This window comes from Macaca fascicularis, chromosome 3 (assembly GCF_037993035.2).
Source record: "Macaca fascicularis isolate 582-1 chromosome 3, T2T-MFA8v1.1".
Lineage (NCBI taxonomy): Eukaryota > Metazoa > Chordata > Mammalia > Primates > Cercopithecidae > Macaca > Macaca fascicularis.
Window position 1 is genome coordinate 98,414,644 of NC_088377.1, and position 20,281 is coordinate 98,434,924.

Sequence of the window (20,281 nt, forward strand, 5' to 3'; positions counted from 1 at the left end):
AATACAAGTGAAAAGATTTTACAATGTACATAGTACCTAATGAAAAGTAGAGTTAAATTGCTAGAAAATAAGAGGCTTTCATTTACAGTTACTTTTCCATTTATTCCTGACTATATTCCTTCATTATCTTTTTGTTATGTGTTCTAACAGTATCACTGTCTTTTCACCCTTCATCTTCCCAATTTAAAAATAATCAAACTCTGTGTGGGTTTCATTTCTTTCTAGTACTCTAGAGTAGTTTAGGTTTTATGCAGTGATCTGTCATTATGAGATTTATCTGATTTTGCCATATGAGATCAAGTATGTTATGGCTATAAGTATTCAACATTAGGAGGATCTTCAGTATTTGTAATTGCCCCATTATCTGATTAACTACTCCAAGTCCATTTTATAGATGAAGAAACCAAGACTCAGCAAGATTTTAAAAAAGAGTTAATTAGAGACAGAGCTAATGTTTGATATCAGAGTTTTCGGTACATGGTAAGCTCTTAGTAATGTTTTACTGCATGAACATATAGCTCGAGAGTCCTTGTCCCATCTGTATATCCCATTGTTTTCCAAAGACTCTCATTGAGCCAGATGTTCCCTTGGAAGTCATACAAATGTTTGAGTTTAAATGGGCTAAATCCTGCAGAATTACCTCTAATCAGGCAAGTTCTTGGAATTGTATAGGGTATCTCTAGGATCCCCAAAGCAGATGCATTCCTGAAGGCAGATATTGATGAAGATCCATTGGTCTGAGCGTATTTGAGATTTGCTAAACTTGATTTGGCTTCTGGATTCCAATGTGTTGCTGATCCTGTACCCCAGGATCACTGAGTTCATTGACATCACATGTTGTCTATGCATGGACTTGGGCCATGTGCTTAGGGACATTGTAGCGTTTTGACCTTTGCTAAAGTCATTGTTTTGTTTCTCCAAAACCTGAAAAATGTGATGATATTTTCAGAAGCTAAATTACGTATTCATGGAGTTAGGGGGTGGGGAGTGCTTCTTGATTAATTTAATGTCAGGAAAGAGCCCCTTGGGACCATCTTGATTATATATTCATACGCCTTTCTCTTGTCTCAGAGACATTTACTAGCTGAATTTTAGAGACCATACATACACAGATTCTCATTTATCCTTGTTCGTCTCTACCCTTTCCGTCTCTTACCTAATCTTAAAAGCAGGAAGGATACTCAGGAAGGACCCAGCAAGAAGACATGTCTTTTCTCCCATTCCTCTTTAACCCTTAATCTGATGCCCAATACATGAGTGTAATGTACATTTTAACCAGTGAAATCACTTTAGGAAATCTGATAATTCTTAATATCCACTATGAAGTTGCACTGATTTTCATAATTGAACCTGAACGTTCAATCAAAGTCTTAGAAACATTAAAAGCATCTTTTGTCTTTAATTTTTTCCTTTATCAGGAACATAAATACAAAAGGGTATAGTAGTACCAAGACATTTATGAGAATGTTGCTTCTAAATTGAAGCCTCTTTTCTATGCAGAATAACTGAAAAAGAACTGGAACAAACTGTGATGTGCATGAATTGTTATTTTATACTTCACAAAAAGAAATTCTCAGATGCACACATGTTGTCTGAGGGGACGGGTACTTAGATTATTCAGATAAGGAAGACCTACTAGCTCTCTAAATAAATTGCTACTTCTCCTCACATATATTGTTGGTATGTGCATTAAAGCTGAAGCTTCTATTTCTCTTGGCTGTGTCCCCCGTTTACTGGGGAAGTTCAAAGCTTTTTGCAATGTAATATTTTTCCACTTCTCCAGATGCTAATTTTATTTGCAAAGAGTTGAAGCGATCGCAGATATAGACTCTTTTGTTTCTTTCTTTATGTACTACATGTTACAAAAAAGATTATTTCCACTTCATTGCCAGAAGTTCATATGGAATCACTACTGTTTTCTTTTATTACAGAAATTTTCCCTGAAGACTGAGAGAATACAATTCCCTAAAATAACTCTTATGCTATTGTCATGTTAAGCTTTGTGGTTAATGTAAGAACATGACATAAAATTATATTTACATAAGAGAATAATGAACCAGTCTCTAAATTTGAAACATACTGCATTATGTTCTTTTTACTTTTTCCATTATATATACATGTATAGATGTAAGCTTCTAACTTGAGGTGTTCTACCTCTAGTCTTCTGAGATTAGCTTAATGGAAATGTAGCTGTGTGCTCTTCTTTGGAAGGGCATCTGTTTCGTGACTCAGGAAGTGACACCTTGGAAAGACTCCAGGTTTAAAGTGGGAGGAGATGAGGAGGTTCAGGCTTCCTTTGTGTTAGACTAACAGGAAGTTCCTGCAATTTCTCTGTAGGAAGTGTCCTTGGGCAAAATTTGGTGAATGAGGAAGAATGGTTGAAGGCAGTTAAACTGGGTACTTGTTAAAAATGCGGATTCCAGGCCCCACACCAGGATTCTCTGGAGTCCCCACTGGAGGATCCGTATTTTTGCTGAGCCCCTCAACTGGTTCTGAAGAACATTAGACTGAGAATTACAGCTAAGCCTTCTCTAACATGAGGGACCAAAGAGGACATCCATCTCACTGTCTCTATTTGCTCATCCTCTTTGTTCTCTAAGTCCTGATATTCAGAATAAATTTCGGCTTTTTATCATGATAATCTCTTTATTTCTAGTGATAGAGAGCCCTTTCATTTCTGGACACTAGGATTAAAAATTGTCAGAAGTGACATAGCATTTTCCAACCTACTGAGTTGTCAGTGACTTTTTCCTTAGTACTAAAGATAAGACAATATATGTGACTCATGACAGTGCCAATGATAGTAACCGAGGTAAAGCTTTAGGTCTTGGGTTAATCTTAAGGGTCCTTGCTGTCTATAGCCTGGGCCCTAGTGGGATATTAAAGGGATAAGGCCTGGGTCACAGCACATATTCATGGCATTTACAATTTCATCTGTTGGCAGTGAGATCACTAAGCGTTGTTAGTGAGGTTATTACCTGGCTCTACTACCTTATGGCGCTAGACATGTCATTTAATCTCTGAGATTAATTGAAATGTCTAGCGCCATAAGGTAGCACAGAAAAGGTGCTCACAGAAATGTATCTGTCGCTATTTCTTTGGTTATTTTAATGGAGGGGCAGTTATTGAAGACTTAAGTGAGGTTACCACTAAGTGTGAATTGGAATAATTCAATTGAAACCCCTCTGGAAAAGTTTGATTTTCCTATATACAATTCTGTTTTCCCTGAAAACTGTTTTTTAGCATCTAGGAGGGAGACCCTTAATGGCTTTGGGATGAATTTGACAGTTGGAATGTTTAGTCAGGAACAAAACTGGGATGGATGGATTATGTTGGAATTCAGTGAGGGCTGGGGTGAGAGTCACTCATGAGAACCAAGGTCTCTACCAGTGTACCATCTGACACCTTACCTGTAGGCAGTGTGGTCTCATATGAATCCTTGCTGTCAAGCTCAAGTCAATATGCTTCACTTAACTACAGGAAGTGAGATTTTGGTGCCATGAAAAACCAAATGACTGTTGCTTTAACCATTGCTTAAACAAATCTTTGTTTACTACATCCACAAGAAGTTGGTTAGGATAAACTAAAGCACATCAGACTGTATTTACTTATATTTTGGAGTAGCTATTTATAGGCAAAGACTTCAAACTTCAGGGATAATATGTAAGGTGTGAGTTCAGTTTAGTTTTTCCTTTTACTTTTTTTCAGTAAAGTCACTTACAGATTTGAGGACAAGATCCCAGACTAGCGACTCCAGAAATGGTAGCATTTTTCTCTCCTGTGAAATGAATGCGTTCTTTTTGGTTTCAGCTCAGCAGTTTAGATTGATGTGGCATATTATTTTGTGTTCTGTATCACACATGTTTCTGAGCACTTCTAAATGAGTTAATATTCTTTACTGTAAACTTAGAGGAAGTCATTGGATAGTGTCAAGGGATTGGAGAGAAGTTCAGAGAAGAGGAGCACCGTAGCCTGTGGTGAATTAAACAGTAGCAGCTGCAGGGCTTAATGCAAAGCGACTGATCTCAGGCATCCAACTATGTTTGTGTTCCGGCCTTGCCTGTATCCCCAGCACTTACTCACCTTGGGTGTTAGGGAAATTAGGTAATTTATCAATTTTCTTATCCATAAAATGTGACTAATATCTATCACTTAGAGTTGTTTTCAGGATAAATTACATATTTATCACCAACCATAATGCCTGTCATACGGCAGGTACTCAAGAAATGGCTATTTTTATTAGTAATAAGACTATTTGATTTTTTTTTAAACAGTAAATACTATGTAGACTAGCCAGATTGGAAAAAGTTTGAGAGTGGAAAGGCTGTTAGTGTCACACTGTGAAATCTCCAGTGAGGGCTGCAGACAGACTTGCAAGTGGGGAGATTGATTGGTGTGTAAGTGACGGTGGGCTTATGTATTCTTTCTCCCCACCCTGTCCTGCAGGATGTGGACAAGTGGTCCTTTGATGTCTTTTCCCTGAATGAGGCCAGTGGAGATCATGCACTGAAATTTATTTTCTATGAACTACTCACACGCTATGATCTGATCAGCCGTTTCAAGGTCAGTACCTCTTTAAAAAGAAAAATAAATGAACTACGTGCGTATGTTTATCCTCATATGACTTTTGGGTTTAGTCTCTTTTAATATGCAGAATGAAAACTGCTCCAGGCAACTCAGGAAGCACCCTTCGGATAGCCACTGCTGTGAATTCCTCTGTGGAGGGTGCTTTTGATTGCGTTCTTGCTGGTGGGTCTCAGTGGCATGGGAGAGACCGGAGAGACCCATTTAGATTCTGGTCTTCCTGGAAGTACAATCCAGAGCCTGTAATAACCAAGCTCCCCATCAGGCTCTGCCCATAGGTCTCATTTCCACATGACTTTGTATCCTATTGGCCAGTGCTGTCAGAGGGGCAGTAATGGAGACAGAGTGAGCATCTGCTGTCTCTGTAAACCTTTTTTTTCCCACCACTTGGCTCATTCAGACAAATACTATCACTCATCATCTGTGACAGATCATTGGTATTTCCCAGCCATTCATGCTTCAAATTAATTCTTCAACTTTACATAAAGAACGTGAATTGTTTCCAGTGTTCAACTCCCTACAGCCTTCTAATATTGTAGACTCTTGAGGTAGGGTCAGATCCTCAGGGAGTTGATGTATTCATCTGCCAACATCTATAGTATCAAGCTCCTCTGACTTCCCTCATCAAAGGGATGAGGCTCTGGAAAACACAAGTCTTTTTCTCTACAGCATATTGATTTCTCCGGAGTTGTGGTTCTCTATATTCTCCTGGGGACTATGTATTTGGAGAGGTATCTATTTTTTTATTGGTACAAATATTGTATATATTTATAGGGTACATGTGATATTTTGTTACATGCATAGACTATGTAATTATCAAGTCAGAGTTTTTGGGGTGTCCATTACCTGCATTATTTATCATTTCTATGTGTTGGGAACCTTTCAAGTCCTCTCTTCTAGCTATTTTGAAATGCACAATACATTCTTGTTAACTGTAGTCACCCTACTCTGATACTGAACATTTGACTTTAATCCTTCTATCTAACTGTATGTTGGTACCCATTAACCAACTCCTCTTTATCACCAACCCCCTATGCCCCCACACACATCCCACCCTGCAGTATCTATCATTCTGCTCTAACTGCATAAGGTCAACTTTTTTTTAGCTCCCACATGTGAATGAGAATATGTGCTATTTGTCTTTCCATGCTTGGATTATTTCACTTAATGTAATAACTTCCAATTCTATCTATGTTCCTGCAGATGACATGATTTCATTCCTTTTATGGCTGAATAGTATTCCATTATGTATGTATACCAGGTTTGCTTTATCCATTCATCCACTAATGGACACTTAGCTTGATTCTATATCTTACCTATTATGAATAGTACTGCAATAAACACGAGGGTGCCAATATCCCTTTGATACACTGATTTCTTTTTTTTCTTTTCTTTTTTTTTTGAGAAACCCCCACACAGTTTTCCATAGTGACTGTACTAGTTTACATTGCCACCAACATTGTAGAAGTGTTCCCTTTTCTCTACATCCTCACCAGCATCTTTTTTTTTTTTTTTTTTAAACATAATAGCCATTCTTACTGGGGTAAGATAATATCACATTGTGCTTTTGATTTTCATTTCCCTTATGATTAGTGATGACGAACATTTTTTTCATGTACCCATTGTCCATTATATGTCTTCATTTGAGAAATGTCTATATATCTTTGCCCACATTTTAATGGGATTACTTGTTATTTTTATCAAGTTGTTTTAGTTTCCTGTACATTTTGGGTATTAGTCCTTTGTCAGATGAATATTTTGCAAATACTTCTCCTATTTAACAGGTTGTCTCTTCACTCTGTTGATTGTTTCCTTTACTGTGCAGAAGATTTTTAGTTTAATATAGTCCCATTTGTCTATTTTTGTTTTTATTGCCTGTGTTTTTGAGGTCTTAGCCATAAAATCTTTGCCTAGACCAATTTCCTGAAGTGTTTTTTTCCTCTTGTAGTTTTATAGTTTTGAGTATTATGTTAAAGTGCTTAATACATTTTGAGTTTATTTTTGTATATGATGAGAGATGGGTGTCTAGTTTTATTCCTCTATATATGGATATTCAATTTTCCCAGAGTTTATTTCTTGAAGAAGGTGTCCTTTCTGTAAGTTTTCATTGCCTTTGTCAAAAATCAGTTAGCTGCAAATATGTGGATTTATTTATGGGTTTCTTATTCTATTCTATTGGACTTTGTGTCTGTTTTTATACTAATACCATGCTGTTTTGGTTACTATAGCCTTGTAATGTGTTTTGAATTTATGTAGAGTGATGCCTCCATCATTTTCTTTTTGCTCAGGATTGCTTTGGCTATTTGGGCTCTTCAGGGGCTCCCTATATATTTTTTCTATTTCTGTGAAAAATGACATTGGTATTTTGTTAGGGATTGCCTTAAATATGTAAATTACTTTGGGCAACTTGGTCATTTTAACAATATTAAGATCTATGATCATGGGATGTCTTTCCATTTATTTGTGTCCTCTTCAGTTTCTTTCATCATTGTTTGTAGTTTTCCCTAGAGAGTTCTTGTGCCTCCTTGGGTAAATTTATTCCTAGGTATTCTTTTTTGGTAGCTATTGTAAATGATATTGCTTTCTTGATTTCATTTTTTGGCTAGTGCATTGTTCACGTATGGAAACAATACTGACTTTTGAAACTTTTATTTTATTTTTTTAAATATAGAGATAGGATTGCACTATGTTGCCCAGGCTGATCTTGAACTACTGGCCTCAAGAAGTCAGCCTCCCAAAATGCTAGGATTACAGGTGTGAGCCACTATGCCCAGCTGGTACTGATTTTTGTATGTTGATTTTGTATCCTGCAACTTTACTGAATTAATCAGATCTAAGACTTTTTTTGGTGCAGTCTTTAGGTTTTTCTAGATATAAGATTACATCACCTGCAGAGAGAGAAAATTTGGCTTTATCTTTTCCAATTTGGATGTCCTTCATAGCTTTCCTTTGCCTGATTGCTCTGGTTAAGACTTCAAGTACTATGTTGAATGGGGTGGTAAAAGTGGAGATATTTATACTGTTCCAGTTCTTAGAGGAAAGCCTTTCAAAATTTTCCCATTCAGTATGAAGTTAACTGTGTGTTTTTATATATGATCTTTATTATATTGATATATGTTCTTTCAATTCCTAATTTGTTGAGAGTTTTTATCATGAAGGGATATTGAATTTTATTGAATGTTTTTCTGCATCTATTGAGATTATCATATGGTTTTTGTCTTTCATTCTCTTGATATGTGGTGTATCATGTTTATTGATTTGCATATGTTGAACTATCCTTGTATCCTTGGAATAAATCATACTCGATCGTGGTGTATAATCTTTTTGATGTGCTGCGGATTCAGTTTACTAGTATTTTGTTGAGGATTTTTCATCTATGTTCATCAAGGATAGTGGTCTGTAGTTTTGTTTTATTGTTATTGCATCCTTGTCTGGTTTTGGTATCAGGGAAATGCTGGCATTGTAGAATTAGTTAGGGAGAAGGAGAAATTGCCCCTCAATTTTTTGGAAGATTTAGAGGAGAATTGATGTTACTTCTTCTTTGAAAGTTTGGTGGAATTTGATAGTGAAGCCATCTGGTTCTAGACTTTTCTTTTTCAGGAGAATTTGTATTACTGATTCAAACTCATTACTCATTATAGGTCTGTCCAGGTTTTCTATTTCTTCATGATTCAGTTTTGGTAAGTTGTATGTGTTCAGGAACTTATCCATTTCCTCTAAGTTTTCCAGTTTGTTAGTACACAGTTGTTCGTAATAGTCTCTGATGACCTTTGTATTTCTGTGGTATCAGTTGTAATATCTCCCTTTTCACTTCTGATGTTGTTTATTTGGATCTTCTCTTTTTTTTCTTTGTTAGTCTAGCTGGCAGTTTATTTATTTTGTTTGTGTTTTCAAAAAAATCAACTTTTCTCATTTCATTGCTCCATTGCATTGTTTTGTTACTCTCTATTTCATTTAACTCTGTCTGATCTTCGTTATTTCCTTTTCTTACTAATTTGAGTTTGCTTTGATATTGCTTGCTTTTTCATTGAGGTGCAGTGTTAGATTGTTTATTTGGAATTTTTCTACTTTCTGAATGTACACATTTATTGTTAAAATTCCCTCTTAGGACTGCTTTTGCTGTATTTCATAGCTTTTGGTATGTTGTGTTTAGATATTCATTCGCTTTAAAAATGTTTTTATTTCCTCCTTAATTTCTTCTTAATCCAATGGTAAGTCAGGACCATGTTGTTTAATTTCCATGTATTTGTAGTTTCCAAATTTCCTCTTGTTATTGATTTCTAGTTTTATTTTACTGTGATCTGAGAAGACACTTGATATTATCTTGATTTTTAATTTTTTGAGACTTAGTGTCCTAACACATTGTCTAGGCTGGAGAATGTTCTTTGTGTTGATGAGAAAAATTTGTGTTCTGTAGCTGTTGGGTAAAATATTCTGTAAGTGTCTATTAGGTCCATTTAGTCTAATGTGAAGTTTAAATCCAACTTTGTTAATTTTCTGTATAGATGTTCTGTTTGATGCTATGATAGAGTGCTGAAGTCTTAAACTTATTGTATTAGAGTCTATCTCTTCTTTAGGTCTAGTAATATTTGCTTTATACATTTGGGTGCTTCACTGTTGGGTGTGTATATGTTTAGAAATGTTATATCCTCTTGCTGAATTGATTCTTTTTTCATTATACCATGACTTTGTCTCTTTTTAACACTTTTGACTTAAAGTCTGTTTTATCTGATATAAGTATAGCTACTCCTGCTTGCTTTTGATTTCCATTTGCATGGAATATTTTTTACGTCTTTTTCTTTTCAGTCTACATGTGTCTTTACAGGTGAAAAGAGTTTCTTATAGGCGACATATAGTTGGATCATGGATTTTTTTAAATCCATTTAGTCAGTCTATCTTTTAAGTGGGAATTTTAATCGATATACATCCAAGGTTGCTATTGATATGCGAGGACTTATTCTAGTCATTTTATTAATTAATTTCAGATTGTGTTGTATGTCCTTTCTTACTTTCTTCTTATTTATAATTGTGGTTTGATGGTTTTCTGTAGTGGTAACATTTGGGTCTTTTCTCTTCCTCATTTGTGTATTTGCTTTACCAGTGAGTTTTTTCCTTTTGCATTTTCATGATGGTAGATATTGTTTCTTTGTTTCCAGGTGTAAGACTCCCTTAAGCATTCACTGTAGGTCTGGTCGAGTGATGAGGAATTCCTTCTGCATTTGCTTGTGTGGGAAAGGCTTTATTTCTCCTTCATTAATGAAGAATACCTTTGCTGAATATAGCATACTTTATTGGCATTTTTTTTTTCTTTTAGGACTTTGAATCTATTATCCCATTATCTTTTAGCCTGTAGGGTTTCTAATGAGATATCTTCTGTTCATCTGATGAAGGTTTCCTTATAAGTGACTACATGTTTTTCTCTTGCTATTTTAAGAATTTTTTGGCTTTGATTTTGACAGTTTGACTCTTATGTGCTGTGGAGATCTTTTTGAATTGTATCTGTTTGGGAATCTTTGAGATTCCTGTGTCTGGGTGACTAAGTCTCTTGCTACATTTGGGAATTTTTCCACTAGCATTTTGTTAAATAGGTTTTCTAACTCTTTTGTTTCCTCTTTGGTTTTGGGTACACTGAAAATGCAAATATTTTGTTGTTTAATGGTGTCCCATTTGCCATGTATGCTTTGTATATTCTTTTTTCTTTATTTTTGCCAGATGCATTTTTTGTGAAGACCTGTTTTCTAGTTCTGAACTTTTTTCTTCTTGCTTGGTCTAGTCTACTGTTGAAAGTTTCAAATGTATTTTGTATTTCATTAAATGAATTCTTCCATTCCATAATTTCTCTTTGGTAATTTGTATGATAGCTATCTCCTTGGTAAATTTATCATTAATATCCTGAATTGTTTTCTTGATTTCTTTGTATTACTTTTATGTATTCTCTTGTATATCACTGAGCTTCTTTAGAATCGATAATTTGAATTATTTATCCAAGACTTCACAAATTTCATTTTGATTGGGGTCTCTTGCTGGGTAATTAGTATGATCCTTGGGAAGTGTCATATTTCCTTGCTTTATAAATGTTTCTTGTGTCCTTATGTCAATATCTGTGCATCTTGTTTAACAGTCACTTCTTTCCATTTTTAACATTTGCTTTCACATGGGAAGACTTTTTCCTGAAGACGTATCTATGATGTTGGTTGAGTAGAGAACTTTGACTTTGATTCTGGGTGTGTGTAGTAGTAGAGTCTTTGTATGATTCCTTTGGCTACAAACCATGTCAGTGGTGTACATGATTTTTTCAGTAGCTTAGAGTATAATTGTTAGTGGAGGCTCTGGTGAAGTTTCACTGGAGATGGGATGCAAGTTGGGCCTGACCTTGGGCCCCATTAGTGGCAGTGGTGGGCCAAGCATGCCTGTTCCATGCCTTGGGCCCCAGGGATTTCTACACTTGCACTGGTGTTAGCAGGTCTAAGAGGCCTGATTCTTGGGCTTCCAGGTGGCTTGCTCAGGAGCCAGTAGTGGCAGCAGTGGGCCAAGTGGATTGGGGCTTCTCAGTACCCTGAACAGTAGGCATGAGCATTGGAAGTAGCAGTGGTGAGACTAACCCCTTGGTTCCAAGCATCATAGAGGTGGCTATGACAGGCTGGGTGGGCCAGTCTCCAGGCTCACAGGTAGCATGTGCAGGTGGATCCCAGCTGTGATGGGAGCATCACTTTGAGTGGGCCTGACCTCAGGTGCTTGAGAGGAGTACTCAGTTCCCAATAGTGGTAGACTGGAGTGGGCAGTCCTTAGGCCCCCAGATGGTGTGTTGAGGCACTGGAAGGTGTGGAGCTGGGCCTTTTGGATCTGCAGCCCTGCTACCGTGGAGTATGTGGTTGCTTTCAGTGGCAGCAGCTGTATACAGGTGGCTGGGAGTATGCACTTCATTTGTGCTTTGGTCATGGCTGCAGCAGCCCTTCATGGAAGCTGTTGCAGGTGGGGGGTTTTGTCCTTACGGTACATGAACATGCATGGTGGGTTTGTTCCTGGGGGATGTGCAGTCTTTGGTGATGGTTCATACTTCAACCCTGGAGGCAACAGCCAGCCACAGTGGTGGCTGCAGGCAGAGAATGTCAGTGGGGCTCCTGAGATATGGAGATACAAGGACTAATGAGCCCCCAGGTAATATGCAGTCTGGTGGGGGCTGGGCTCTCAATATGGTGCCTTGCTGTAGCTGGTTAGGGGTTAGGGGATGTGTGGGACCCAGCATGAGCTCCCTGTATGGAGCAATGTCTTCATGCGATCTCTAGGCAGCTCCCTATCTTAGTCTCAGGGTCTGCCAGGGTTTAGGCTCTTTCTGGTGGCTAGGATACAGGAGTCCAAGGTGGGAATGTGGACTGCTAGCAGTCACTCACTCACCTTTCTTTTCACTGAAGAGACAGCCTCTCCAGGCTTCCAGCCAATCCATGCCTTGATTCCCTCTCCTTCTTTGCTTTAGGTGTTTCCTCTTACTTCTCTGTTGAATTCTAGTGCTGGATAATCTATTTGAAATGTGATTATCTACTTGCTATTTTGGTTCTTTTTTGTGGAGGAGGTGAGTGCCAGATGCCTATAGTTAGCCATCTTGAAACCCCTCCCACTGAGGAAATATGTCTTTACATGACCACAAATACTTCATGGCCATGGTCCTTAGGTCCTTAATTTTTTTTTTGCATCGGAAATCTGTATGAAAATCTTGTGGATGCTGGAGAGGATGCTGGAGACTTTCCTTGGAACAAAGTTCCTGTGCACACACACAGCCCTTTCGGCAAATCTCGGATCTCTATAAAACAACCCAAGGAGCCCAGTTTCATTGGATTTTTATTTTTAAAAATGATAATGAATTCATCTCTTACCTCTTAAAGGTCGTATTTAAATTTTTAAAAATCCACAAATGGTAAAATGGAAGAATACGACCAAGGGAGAACAGATTATGGAATCTCAGGGGCATTAACTTACTATTTTCCTTATTATTATTTTTTTTTTACAAATGTAATTGTTAATCCTCAGGAGGACACATCCTCTCCTTTTCCCCTAGCTTTATATTATATAATTTACCCTGAACCATGGAATGGATCCAGAAAACTAATACAATGAATGTTTTCTGGATGCCCTTATTTTGCCCTTATTTTGTACATGCATTTTGCAATGTTCTTCACTGCAATGTTACATAGAAAGGAAGGCATGTATATTATACATATTTCAGATGAAAGAACAATTAATCTAATTGGAAATACTCTGAGTGACTGGTAGTTGCAAATAAAGGCTGAAGTATTTTATTCATTGAGAAATAAATGAATACATACTATGCAGCATATCTCATTTATTTGTAGGAAAATAAAGTGCACAAAAATCATAAGTTATAAAATTATTGCAAAACAAATATAAACTGCCTGAAAACAATGCCCTTTGAAAGGAATGGTTATATACATTATGTTTGGTTATAAGAAAAACAAAACAAAATCAAAACCCAAAACCAAGCTAAAGCAAAACTCAAAACCAAATGCGATAGTCTGTTATACATGGGAACAGGAACAGGCTACGTTCTTATGTTTGTTACTTGGCAATTTATTATTGGTGACTTAGAATTTGGAAGATCTCATTCTACTGATATTACATTACAAATAGTGAATGATTCCACAAACAGGTACTAATTATTAGTATTATTTTTGAATTCCTCAGTGTTGTTTACAACATTGTTTGGTGTCCTGTGTAGCATCCTTTTTTCCCTTAGGGTTAGAGGGGAAGAGTAGATGAGGACAAGGAAATACAGAAAATTAACATAGTCACCAACAACTCAGTTTTCTGTGTGTGTATTAAAAATTACTGCTTTACATGTTAATAAAACTAAGTATCTTAAAATGATTAGATGTCATTTCTCAGGGATTCTGAAATCAGCAACAAAGAAAAATTTACAAGGCAGGCTATTCCTCAACCAAGGACTTCCTGTTAGATTTTCAAATTATCTGATAATTTTGTCAGTACTTTTTATTAACTGTGTAAAGTTCCAGCTTCCTCATATGTTATGCCTTCAGAGAAAAAGCAGTCCTGGTGCCTTAGACATTTGTGTCTCCATTGAAAGCAGTGAAGTCACTAGTTAATTAACCTTACTGCTCTCTTTCAGATCCCCATTTCTGCACTTGTCTCATTTGTGGAGGCCCTGGAAGTGGGATACAGCAAGCACAAAAATCCTTACCATAACTTAATGCACGCTGCCGATGTTACACAGACAGTGCATTACCTCCTCTATAAGACAGGAGTGGCGGTAAGTAGGGATAGGAACTCTTAAGTTCCCCAAAAGATGTAAGGATGAGTTTTTAATGGTGACTGTTCCAATTCTGATGAGTTGGAGGCCACGAGTCGTGCATTGTTTTATGGACTTCCTGTTTCCCGGGAGTAATCTAACCAATATGGAAAGTCTTGGAGTTCCCCGTTGCCTCTGAAATTTTCTCCATCCTGAGCCTGATGAGATAAATACCTAGTAGTGATCTGCATCTTCACTGGGTTATAACCAATTTAAATATAATGACTACAACTAAATATGTATTTCTAGATATGGAGAGTGGTACTATTAACCTTTTGCTATGGCGAATAACAATGATATTCATGCATACTGAAATTGTATTCAATGTACTTGGCAACCACGTTATGCAAAGTTAGCTTTTGGTTTAAACCACTAGGTCTTTTTCACAGGGACTATGGTTATTCACATCCTCTTTGTATGCCTTTGAGTATTTTAACCTAATGGTAAATCTTTACATCTAACCATTTGAAATGTTTCTTGCTTCTTTTGGCCCAACATTTTAGCTCTTTAGATGTTTTTTGTTTTGCTTTAAAAAATTTTTTTTAAGAGATGGGAATCTCAGTCTATCACCCAGGCTGGAGTGCAATGGAGAGATCATAGCTCACTGCAGCCTTGAACTCCTGGGCTCAAGTGGTGCTACTATCACAGGCTGCTGAGTAGCTGGGACTATAGGCATGCACCATCTTCAGTTGTTTTTGAATTTGTGTTCTGTATTTACTAAGCTGCTCAACTTGGTTGTCTTTGCTTTTTTTTTTTCCTTGATGTAAGCCATTCATTTAAAAAGATAAAGCCATTAAAGGCAAAAACAGGTCTGTATGACTTTTTACTTTGAAATTTCCTTTAGAATTGACATTAAGATAGACATACTTTGGATATAGTTATGAATTATTCCATAAACCCAGGGCACATTTGTTATCTTTTCCTTCAGTGCCTGTTGAAAGACTTGGCCTAATAGCTCACTGAATTAAAAATTGATTATGTGGGAGAAGTATGGGCTTTGGAGCTAGATACAGTGGCTATAATTCCCTTCTTAATTGCTTGCTAGATATTGTGACCTATGATAAATTACTTGAGTCTCTGAGTGAAGACTTCCTCATCTTTTAAAATGGTGAAAAACATTTCACTTTGTAGAAGTGCTCTGATGGTTAGGAATGAAGTATCAAAAATATTAAGTACTCGGCCTCCTAAAGGAAGCTCAACAATTAGGCATTATTGTTAAAACACTGCAGAATTTTCCTAAAACCTGTGATCATTTTTTCAGTTCTTCCTCATTATAAAGCTGATTTCTTAAAAATAGTATTTAAAACACTATCTTTGAAGTTAAGTTATAACAAGATTATAAAGGGAACATTTTTCGCTCAATAAAAGATTTTTACCAAACAATTAGAGCAAGCATCATATTGAATGATGGTTCCATGAATACATGGAGCAAGACAGGGATACCCACATTAATACTCCCTCTTGGCATTTTTCTGGACATCTCAACCTCAAGAATGCAGTATGCAATATGACATCTTCAAAAGTTGAAGATACGTTCTGTGAAATAATGTGATCATCTCCTTTAGAAAATAAAATAAAACCCTACAAATTCTTAGATCAAATAAAATACCTCAACAGGTCTAGATAAAAGAATTCTCCTATGCACTGGAAATTAATGAGTGTAATAGAAAAACGTACATTCCCAACAGTTTTTAAAAAGCATATAAATCACCTATAAAGAGCTTCAAAAACAATAAAAAGGAAACTGTAAAACTAAATCAAAGGGCACAAAAATGATCCTTAAATAAATGGAAAAGGCATCATTTTTTAATGTGAGTGAAACCTCAGTACTATATAGATGTCAATTTCCCTCAAAGTAATTTATAAATTCAAAGAAATACTAATCAAAGTTTCAAGGATCTTAATATGAAACATGATAATTTGAATCTGCAATTCATGTAAAATAGGTATTTCACAACCTTAGAAAAGACAATTTTGTAAAAGAATAATCTAATGGGGAATAGTTCTTACTCTCTTAGATATTAAAATATCTACTGAAGCTGAGCATGTGCCGTTTGTGAAAAAATAGGCAAATGTATCAATAGAATTGATTAGAGTTTCAAAAAATAAACCCAAATGTTTATTGAGAACTTATATGCTGGGTCCTTTATTATAGGATGCTATAGACTGAATGTTTGTGTTCTCCCAAATTCCTCTGTTGAAATCCTAACTTCCAATGTGATGGTATTAGGTAATGGGGCCTAGGGGAGGTGACTAGGTCATGAGCGTGGAGCTGTCGTGAATGGGATCAGTGCCTTTATAAAAATGAGTTCCCTTCCGTCTTCTGCCGTGTAAGGACACAGTCATCTATAAATCCAGAAGCAGGCCCTCACCAGATGCCACATCTACCAGTGCCTTGATCTTAAGCTTCCCAGCCTCCAGAACTGTGGGAAATAAATTTCTGTTGTTTATAAGTCACCCAGCCTATGGCATTCAGTATCTTAAGCTTCCTAGCCTCCAGAACTGTGAGAAATAAATTTCTGTCGTTTATAAGTCACCCAGCCTATGGCATTCAGTTATAGCTGCCCAAATGGACTAAGATAATGAACAAGATAGGAGGATATCAGTACTCTTGTGGAAAGTAACATTCTGGTGTGAAGTTACAGATACAAGAGACCAATGGAAAGCAATCAAGAAAATGTTATTAATACTCTGTAGAGAATTAAAATAGAGGACCTACCCAGGGAAAGCTGGGTGTTTTATCAGATAGTCAGGAAATCACACTCTCTAGAGATAGTATTTAAGCTGAGATAGTTGTGTTTTTTGGCTTCAGCCGTGCTAACAGTGAAAGAAGAGTGTGACTGCAGAGTTAGTGCAGGGTTTTAGTACAAAAGTCCTGTGAGAGAATAACTTTGCTACATTCAAGGAGCAGAAGTAAGGCAAGCCTGGTGGGAACAGCACATGATGGGGACAGTGGTGCATTATGAGGCTGAGGAAGAAGCAGGAGCTAGACCAGGTCTGGCTTTACAGGCCACGCTAATGAGTTCCAATTTTATCCTAAGTGCAGTCAGTAGGAAGCCACTACAGGGTTTTAGACAGGGGAGTGATGTGATCTGATGAAGATTCAAAAAGGATTACTGTGGGGAATGGTTTTTAAGGCAGCCTGCTAGGAAAATCCTGCAGAAGTCTAGTGAAGAGATGCTGATAGTTTGGACTAGGAAGGATGCTGCTGGGATGGAGAGAAGAAAATGCTGTTTCTGAGACAGAGTTAAAAGGACTGCTGTGGTGAATAGGATTTGGAACATTAAAGTGGGGAATTGAGAATACATCTTAGATTCTTGGTTTGATAAACAGTTGACAAGAATGCCTGGTGGCAAACCAATTTTTGGAGGAAAGGGGATTAAGAATTCTGATTTAGACATGTAGAGCTTAAGATCCCTAGTAGACATCCACATACAGAGGCCAAGCAGAAAGAAAAAGGATGCTAGAGTTCCAGGGGAGGTTGGGGATAAACATGTAGATTAGGTAGTCTTGGGCATATCAATAGTATAAGAAGACATGGAACTAGATGAGATGATCTAAAGAGAGAGTGAATAGATAGTTAGAAGGGGCTCTGAACTGAGTCCTGGAGCACTCCAAAGATCAAAATGAAGGCAAAGAATTAGAGCCAACAATAGAAACTAAAAAAGAGTGGCCAGTGACATGGGGTATAAACCAAGAGAGTTTGGGGCCATGAAAGCCGTGGAAAGAGAATTCTTCAAGAAGACCGTGGTGCATTGCATGGGACATGCTGATGGTCAAGTGAGACAAGGACAGAGAAGTGACCATTCACTCTGGCAACATGGAAGTCATTGTTGACCTTGACATGAGTTGTCTCAGTGGTTTGGTGAGAATGGAACACTGATCAGAGTATAATGAAGAAAAAATTGCAGGTGAGAACATGAAAACTTGACTGTAGACAACTTTATGGGGAAAATTACCCAGTTTAGAAAACGTTTTGGCCACAGCTATTTATTTAGAAAAAAACGGAATGCTTTCATTGTACTTTGAGTCATTCACCCCTCAAAAATCTGACAAATGAATTAAAGATGTAAATACAAAAGTAAAAATTGGATCATATTAGAAGAAAAAATGAGAATATGTTTATAGCCTTGAAAAAAGACGTTCTTTTTAAAATTAAGCTTTGAAACACAAGAGTTGTACAACAAAATATTGATTAATTTGAATATATTAAAGTTAAAAACTTCTGTAGGATAAAAAGAATCATAAACAAATTAATGAAGTAAGCATTTGGAGAAAATACATAGAGAACATAGATTAAGATCCAGATTGTATAAATGAATCAGGAAAATGACACAAATTCAGTCAAAAAATATGAACAGGCAATTAACAGAAAAGGTAATACATTTAATCGATAAAAGAAATATGAAAAATGCACCACTCATTAGTGTCCAAATATATATAAACTTATACTAATTTTAATCCATTATATGCATATGGATAAAAATTTGAGTTTGATAATATTAACTTGGTTAGGAAGCAGGGCAGGATTTCTAAACCTCAGCACTGTTGACGTTTGGGGACAGATAATTATTTGTCACTTTTCTATGCATTGAAGTGTAGCAGTTTGCCTGACCTGTAGTCACTAGATGCCAGTATCACCACTCCCCATTCCAGTTATGACAATGAATAATGTCTCCAGATCTTGCCAAATAAACCACTGGTTGGAGGGGCAATAATCCCAGGTTGAGAACCACTGATTGAGAAGAAATTATATTCTCATATACTGCTCATCTGAGGGTAAATTAGTATAGTCATGTAAGAAAACAATTTTGCAGTGATTGCTATAAGAAAAAATATACATACCAATGCTCTAGCACTTCCAAGTGTACCCACAGAGGCCTTAAACAGTCAAATTCATTGTAGCAATGTTTGCCATAGTGAACAATTACCGAGTATATACCTATCAATAGGGAGTTAGAACTCTGAAATACCATAGATTTCTATGACTGAAATTCAAGATGTATTATTAAGCTTAAAAAGTTTTAGAAAAATATGTTCTACATGATGTATATTATTAAACATAGCACATGTATATGCACATAGATATATATGAAAATATATTGAAAAACATCTAAAAACATAAGCAGTAAATTGAAGATAGTGGTTACCTCTGGGGAGATTCTCATCCTGGAGTGGTGGTCAAAGGGAACTTTATATCTATATTGTTTGAAGTTTGTTTTGTTAATACTAGTGGGTCATCCCAATAGTGGGACCATCTTATGGACCCTTATTGGGTCATCCTATCACTTAAACAGTTACAAATTGTTTAAATTTTATTTGTAAAATTACTTCTCTGTGAGACCGTTACTTAGGTGAAGTGAGCTGTGAACATTTTAGGATATTGGATATAAGATTAGAGGATATTGTAACATTATATCATATATCCTATAATATAATATAACTTTATATTATTTAAATTATTAAAGTTATATTACATTATAGGATATGTAATATATTCTATATTATAATATAGGATATTATAGGATATTGTACCATTATAGGATATTGGCTATATAAACAAATAGGATAAATAAGTCTATAATACTGGGATTTATTGAAACAAACAGGATAAATAAGCCTCTAATACTTTATTGACTCTCTCTCTATATATAATATATAGTCAATAATCATATATTATGATAGTTTCCCTAGGTCATTATATATTTATTATGGTAAGAAAATCTAATAGTTCATTATTGGGCTATTCTGTAACTTTTTTTTTTTTTTTTTTTTTTTGAGACGGAGTCTCGCTCTGTCACCCAGGCTGGAGTGCTGTGGCCGGATCTCAGCTCACTGCAAGCTCCGCCTCCCGGGTTCACGCCATTCTCCTGGCTCAGCCTCCTGAGTAGCTGGGACTACAGGCGCCCGCCACCTCACCCGGCTAGTTTTTTTGTATTTTTTAGTAGAGACAGGGTTTCACCGTGTCAGCCAGGATGGTCTCGATCTCCCGACCTCGTGATCCGCCCGTCTCGGCCTCCCAAAGTGCTGGGATTACAGGCTTGAGCCACCGCGCCCGGCCGCTATTCTGTAACTTAAACAGTTAACATTTTTTTCACCCCTGTAAATGATAATGTGGTTACCCTCCTTGCATAGCAATATTTCCCCACTAAAGTTTCATATGTGCGTGTTTGTTTTTACTTTTTATTGTTAATACTAGTAAATTAAACATTTTCCTTACATATTAACCACTTTTATTTTCTTTGGTTATGACATCTCCATTCCTGAGAACTTAATATTTTGCTAAAAAAATGTTTGAATTTCTCAACATTTTTTAATGAAAATGTTTATGTAATGCCTAGCATGCAGTGGAATGTTAGTAAATGGTAGTTATTATTA

At 36.5% G+C, this 20,281-nt stretch overlaps 1 protein-coding gene across 18 annotated transcripts in view; it reads left to right on the plus strand.

Annotated features, from left to right (window-relative positions):
- Positions 1-20,281, plus strand: part of PDE1C (phosphodiesterase 1C) — a 671,184-nt gene that overhangs the window by 535,633 nt on the left and 115,270 nt on the right. For all 18 annotated transcript variants that reach the window (XM_045388996.3, XM_005549840.5, XM_045388994.3 and 15 more), the window contains 2 exons: positions 4,447-4,563; positions 13,724-13,864. In XM_045388996.3, coding sequence (XP_045244931.2) covers positions 4,447-4,563; positions 13,724-13,864 — 258 coding nt within the window. The remainder of the gene's footprint in view (positions 1-4,446; positions 4,564-13,723; positions 13,865-20,281) is intronic.